General features: G+C 40.2%; 1 protein-coding gene across 1 annotated transcript in view; it reads right to left on the bottom strand.

Annotated features, from left to right (window-relative positions):
- Positions 1-4563: 4563 nt before the first annotated feature.
- The window catches only part of LOC119721731, a 35883-nt gene continuing 33004 nt past the window's right edge, over positions 4564-7442 (bottom strand). Inside the window, exon 3 of the mRNA XM_038191698.1 lies at positions 4564-4877. Within this exon, the coding sequence (XP_038047626.1) occupies positions 4579-4877 (299 nt within the window). The 3' untranslated portion in view covers positions 4564-4578. The remainder of the gene's footprint in view (positions 4878-7442) is intronic.

The following is a 7442-nucleotide window of genomic DNA, read 5'->3' as shown; positions in this document are numbered from 1 at the left end:
ATTCTTATTTTTTTGACGTACATAAAAGGCCAAGTAGTAAAATGTTTTAAGAAAAGAGTACATGAAACAGCCGTTTTGCTGGCGGGGATTTCCCCCAGCACGCAACGCAAACAGTCAGCTCCCAAATACAATTGCGTACTAATTCAAGTGGCTGTGATCCTGGTAACACGACGCGTCGACGACACATGCAAAACGGTATGCATTTTAGTTTGCCGACCGCACATGCAAGACGCAGAAGGACCTGAAGCACAGACTTCGTGCAAATTTCACCAAGTTAGTGACAAAAGGGGACATTTTGCTGCATCGTACTACTGCAAGTAGTGGTACAGCTTCAACACCTTGGACAAATGGAATTTCCTTCTCCAAGTTGCACATTTAATTTGAATCCCGATGGTCATGACAGTTTGGTATTCGACTAGTGAGGATCCGACGTTGACTCCATCTAGGATCTAGACCACATGCTCCATCGCTTTGCAGGATTATCAGTATTAAAAGAATCGTTTGAAATCATTGAGTGTTTTATAACTGGATAGTAAACTTTTTGGATTAAATACGGACTGATTTTGAGTAGGAGAATGCAGTTAGATAGAATGATAAAATAATGGGGCATAATATTATAGTCACGTCACCATGCATGGTCACTCTGACTAATTTATATAAAAACGCATGGTTTTTTATTAAATATAAAATATCAATATTTATGATTGTATAACAATAAAACGATTTCAAAAATTAGGCATGTGAACAACCTCATCAAATGCAAAATGTAATGAACTAAGTTTGGGGTAAATATTTTGAGAAATGAACATCGCACTGGTTAAAAATTTAATCCCGGCCGGGCCATGCCCGCACCGGTACGTAGGCACAGCTGCCTAATAATAACCTCCCCAGCCCCACTCATACGCCTGCACGGTAAACAGCCGTTGACAACTCCAATCTATCCTGGCCTTTGTGGGAAAGGGTTGGCTCATTGCCAAACAGAGCGTGGGAAACAAGACAAACATGTATATCGTCATGGCTACGAAATTCTACCACCAATGAGAAGACCCGATGCCAACATCCGAGCAAAACTATTTCAGTCGATATGGCTGATAGGTCATAAAAGCGGCACAGCTAGGACCGCCCAAAACTCATCACGGTTGAAATTCATGCGGATTTCTCAAACACTTCCATCATAGCAACATAATTGTCAAGGAAACCAGTGACGTGCAGTGAAGGTCCTCGTAAATATTCATGAGTCAGTTTCTACCGAAAGTCTTCCATAATGATATTGGGTGATTTAAGTTCATCTACTCATGCTCTTTTGTCTGCACAAGATATTGGTGTACTCCTAAAACTCTGAAATAGGCCTACACGACCAAGTGGTTTTCTTGTGCATAGTCATTTTCTACCCTCTGAAAATTCGTTTTTATTCTTTGATTATTTTTAGCTCCCATTAAAAAAAATTGCTCGACCGCAGTAAAACAAACTTTATTATTCGTTGATTTTGATGTCACATTCAGAAGTGAATGACACCATATTATTTCATAAAGAACACAATATATATTTTTAAAAGCATAGAGACTAACTTTATGCTGTATTTTCTAAAGATACTACGTTGTTTAGTTTTCAATATTTCTTACATATTCATTACACGATAGGGCAAGGAACATGATTACACTCATCATTTTTCTTACATTCTAGATTGCGGAAATGAACTCTCTAATACCTCGCACAGTCAAATTAAATTTATGAAAAAGACAATGCGTAATTATGGAACTTCGGTAGGATAATTACTATTTTTGAGGTGTGGGGCATTAATTCTTCGAATGCTTTATTACTCCACATTAATTACAAATAATTATATTACAATGAATACCGAAGGGTCTCTTGATGAAGTCTAAATATTTTTGAGCAACATTTCATATCATTGCCATGACGTGGGGTAATTTGTGATGGTCTCCCCGTCTCGTCAAGTAAATGGTGGCTTCTTGAGTACCTACTCAGAAATCGACAAGGAAATGTTAATACACATGCATATTATATATATTAGGCCAAGCAAATTTTCAATACATAGCAGAATGTTTGATGTCCAAGGAATCCTCATTTAATTAACAATAAGTTGATTTTTAAGTCAGGTTTTTACCAATCATAACAACAAAGTTGCGATTTTATTCCCTGGACCTTTATTCTGTCCGGACGCGCGGGGAAAACACCGCAATGCGGCCAGACACAATGCCACACAACCCATTGCTCGCTACGCGTTTGACACGGTCAAAGTATAGTTCAGATCCCGCTCCACACTGCACAACACAGCAACAGGGATAATACATGCACAAAATACCACGTGTCAAACAAGTCTGACAACGGCCGATCCCGCTCCACACAAAATGCCATCCGCGTACAAAAATACATGCAGTAGTAGACTATCAGTCTGGTTCCAACTCTCGCGACCGTTGTGAGCCACAATTTGCTCGTTTCGCCTCTGTTGTACCATGGAGTTATTTCTCCATGGTTACTTGTACTTATGCCTCTCTATTATTACAATCGAAACCGTCGGATCGAACACGTACGTATTGTACGAAAACTGGCGTTAAACCACCATGTTTTCTTTCGGATAATACCGGAAAAAATTACTTGCTGAAAAGGCTTATACTAGGCCCCCTTGAACTCGAATAAATGTACATTACCGCACAAATATAATACTAGTCACATCACATTCCTTCATGTGCTCACGAGGCCAGGCTCACAACATGGCTAAGTAGTTGCGGTTTTGCAGGTCGGTATTCTGCAGACTGACCGGCCATTCATATTTAAATGATCTCTCTGGCACTGAGCCTGGCCCGGCAGGTCTGCAGAAGATCGGGCATATTCACACCTTTTGTTATTTAAATGAAGCATTCTGGCCCGTGCCAGGACGGGTTGTCAAGGGCTCTTTTGTTAAAAAAGTCTGCAGGATCCTTCAGAAAGATCGGGGTACCGACGCCCATTCATTATCGAGATGGGGCCTTATAGATGAAAAGTGATGTATCGTCATCATAATGTAATCACGTGACATGTGATGTCATAATTCAAAACCCTATGAGAATGTAATCACATATTATATGCCACCATTTATTATAAACAGAACTACACTCCTTCCTGGATGGAACTTATACTTTACATGTCACATCCTTCCTGGATGGAACTTATACTTGAATATATGCCACATATTTGTCAAAAAAAGTTACCGAAACAGCCCTGTGTTTGTCCACAAACATAAATCTAGTTTTTCTTTCTTCTCTTTTAGCCGTGGCCCATAGCATTTGTACACATTTTCATCGTGGAAGGCACTTTGAGCACTAAAATCAGTCCGATTGACTTTATACTTGGCACACACTTAGACCAGCACCTGAAGATGTGTGCGGAACATTGACATCATCATGACGTCATCACGAGTCACCTGACGTCACAATATAGGTCATATTTAGAAGGCCTATATCTCCAGAACTACAGGTCCGATTGGGTTGAAAGTTGGTATGTACCTAGACGGGGATGTTTGAAAATGACATCATGATTATGTCATCATGGGTCATGTGACGTCACGTTAAAGATAAATAAATTCAATCTTTAAAAATCAATATAAAATCAAGCGGGAGAGATCTGAACTTGACGTTTGCGGGAATTGATAGAATAATCCAGAGTCTTCATTTCTGATATTACGTGCAAAATCACGTGACCCTTCCTCCCGGTTGAAACCTGAAGTGCCTTGTAATTTAAAATTGGTAAAAGATGTAAACTTGCTTTCAAAGATGTATGCTCTGGCTAAATTGTTCTTTACAAAAAAGTTAATGGTGACGTCATTAACTGTTAGAGCGCCCTCTAGCGGCAGGTTGAAAACTGTTTAAAATGAATAATCAGTTGATGAGTGTGGCTAAGTTTGCTGAAATAATTTTTAGAACTGATGTTTACAACCTGCTTCATGCCAACAACAAGTTGGGGGGGGGGGGGAGAAAGATTGGTGACGTCACCAGGCCGGAAGTTACAATGAACATACGTTTAAACCTTCAAAAATTGCTGAAAAACCAACCGCGAGAGATTTAATCCAGATTTAATCCAGACCTTCTTTCTGGTTGAAACCGGAAGTGCATTGTAATTTGAACTACAGGTCCGAATGGGTTGAAAGTTGGTATGTACCTAGACCGGAATGTGTTATAGATGAAAATTGATGTGACGTCATGATGACGTCATTACTTGACATGTGACGTCATAATTCAAAGCCCTACGAGAATGTAATCACATTTTATATGCCACCATTTATTATAAACAGAACTACACATCCTTCTTGGATGGAACTTATACTTTATACTCACAAAAATGTTGCCGAAACAGCCCTGTGTTTGTCCACAAACATAAGCAAGTCTAGTTTTCCATTATTTTTTTTCTTATTCAGAAAACAATTACTTGATGTTGTAATTCTAATTTTATTATAGTCTCACCATTTTCCAAAAAGAGAGGAATGCACATAATTCTAGAGAAAGATATTCCCACTCTAAAAATGGATACCTCCTCAGTGGTACAGGTCCCACTTAACTATCTCTTTTTTAATAGTGGGTAGTTCTACACTGAGTCCATACTTAGCACATACCTACCGTAGAGTATACACAGGTCACGGAAATAATTACCTGGGATATGCATGATTCCCTTGTGATGTCTAGTATGTACAGCCCCTGCACTGTGTACCAGCCGAGGAGTCTGCTGCACATAAGGGTTAAAGGAATCTTCTTCCTGTGCTTCAGATATGTTAGAGTGATGGGACATGACCTCTGGCTGGGTGAGGTCAGTCAGTTGGGCTGCATATGCTGTGGCTGGATGATGAACCTGACGGTGTCTGGGTGCACTCCGATGCTCCATTGCACCTGGGCATAAAGGAGAAGAATTTCATTTATCCTCTAATTGCCTATCTGTAGCCCAAAAACATCCAAATGACACTAAAATCCAAAAGTGACCAATTTCCCTGAAAACTTAGCTAAATAAGAAAAAAAAACTAGATGAGTGTACACTACATGTACATACACCCGGAGGACGGACAGACAAAGGGAGAACAACAGATTCTTTGTTGTCCTCAAGCGTTCATCTTTTGTTGAAAACGGTCCTTGCTCGTACGATTATGTGCTTAATCTACGGGAGACTGTTACATTACAGGGACAAAGGAAAACACAATAGGTTGTCCTCGGGCTTTATGTAAAAAATGACTGTACGTACATGTTTGTGATGTACAGAACACACTTAAGACTTTCTTTTGCATTTTGGGTAATATTATCACACCTGGTGATATGTAAAAAGAAAGTGACTAATGCGAATGAAACGTTTATGGAAAGTGGGGGGAAAATGTGTATTATACTCAGACTCACTAACGGATGAAACTCAAGAAATAATTTTTTGTCTCCGTTTCAAGTTATTTATTTCAAACTGTCTTCATTCCGGATTGATTTGGGCAGGCTGGCATCAAGTCATGGGGCTAACAGGCCCAAAAGAAACATTTCAAACACATAATTGACTCCCAGGTCCCGTACATGTACGTTAATTACCACTTGGCTCCCAAGCCAACCATTAATGAATGGGCATGCATGGCCCAGTCCACATCTGTGGGGGACAGCCATGGCAGCGATATAGAAATACAGCACATCCAACCCCTCGGATACGTAAGGGGGAGTGGCTGCCCCTTACAAAGTTCAAATCACATTGTATTACTAAAAACATCAATATCAGTAACAATATCAGTAACATACCCATAAAACTAATGCTACATGTAAAATAATGTGTGTACACGTACATGTACTAGGCATGGGATGTCTTCAAATCCTGTTAAAGAAGCCTCATGTGCGCAGCACCCCCCAGGAGGAAGTAGTCCGATACGTCTGATTTAATATGGATTTATTTTTTTTTGGAAGATAAATCTCTCACAGATGCTACATGCTAAATCTAAAAATTATTGTACCGTATTCTTGGAATCATTCCACATGCATAGTCTGGGACGTGTTATTGATAAAAAAAAACATAATGCGGAAAAGCCCTATGTTCTGTTGCAAACAGACATAGATCTCTAGTCTTTCTTCTTTTTGTCGCCTAAATCCCATAGACTTTGTACACATTTTTTTCTCAACGCCACTTTTGGCATTAATCTTTGTCGTACATCATTCAAAGTCAGCATAGGCATAGTCCTTATAGCATGGTTGTGTCCCGAAGAGTGACGTCATCATGACGTCATCATGGGTCACGTGACGTCGCGTTAAAGATAAATAGATTTAATATTTGAAATTCAGTATAAAATCAGCCATGAGAGACCCAAACTTGATGTTTGTGGGAATTGATAGAATAATCTACGATCTTCATTTTATTTCATGTGAGCACAATCACGTGACCCTTCCTTCCGGTCCAAACCGGAAGTAAGTTAAAGTTTCTTTTAATCTAAAATTGGAAAGAGATGTGAAATTGCTTGCAACGATATAGTGTGTGGCTAGGTTGTACTTTATAAATAAATTACCAGTAACGTCATAACTTGTTAGAGTGCCCTCTAGCGACAGGTTGAAAAAAGTGTAAAATGAATTTTCAGTTGATGTCTGTGGCGAAGTTTGCGGTAATCACTTCAAAATTGTTGTGTATGATGATCTCAATGCAGACAACACCTGTGCGCGAAAAAAAATATGATGACGTCATCACACTGGAATTTATAATAAAAAGACCTATTTTCCTTAAAAACCAACCCTGAGAGCTTTTGTTATATATTTGTGCTTAAATGTCACTTTAAGGTTAGGTACTGCCCCAGCTGGTGAGTTGTAGTATGCTCCCAGTCTGTCTCTCAGCTGCTTGGCCTGCCTGGTACCAAAGTTGCCAGCCTCTGGACACCCCAAATCAGGCATCTGCCCCCCCCCCCCCCCACTCTCTCCAAGGAAGTACGTTATGCTCTGCATCTTCCCAATCGATGACTCGGTTCTGTTCCCCAGGGTAACGTGTACCCATAAGATTATGCAGACATAAACAGGCCATGATGATCCTCTGAACATTCTCTGGTCGCTGAGGCATGGTGGTCAAGAGACATCTGTAATGGTTGGCTAAGATGCCAAAGGCGTTCTCAACGACCCTACATCCCCTGGAACATCTGTAGTTGAATATACAGGTCTGACGGTCAAGGTTCCTCTTGGATTAAGGTTTCATCAGGTGTTTCCAAAGAGCAAATGCGTCATCATTAACGAGGAAGTATGGCACTGAAACCCCTTCTTCATCAACGGGTAGTTGTCTGTCAGGAGGAAAATGCAAGGTGCCGTCTATCTTCCGCCTGAGCTGACCGCCGTTGAAGACTTGGGCATCACTGCAGGCACCGTTACATCCTACATCAACCCACAAGAACTTGTAGGCAGCGTCAACCATGGCAAATAGGATGATGGAGAAAAACTTCTTATAGTTGAAGTAGTAAGAACCAG

Source organism: Patiria miniata, unplaced genomic scaffold (genome assembly GCF_015706575.1).
Source record: "Patiria miniata isolate m_02_andy unplaced genomic scaffold, ASM1570657v1 HiC_scaffold_14, whole genome shotgun sequence".
Classification (NCBI taxonomy): domain Eukaryota; kingdom Metazoa; phylum Echinodermata; class Asteroidea; order Valvatida; family Asterinidae; genus Patiria; species Patiria miniata.
Note: the sequence above shows the minus strand (reverse complement) of the source record. Positions and strands in the feature narration are given on the sequence as shown.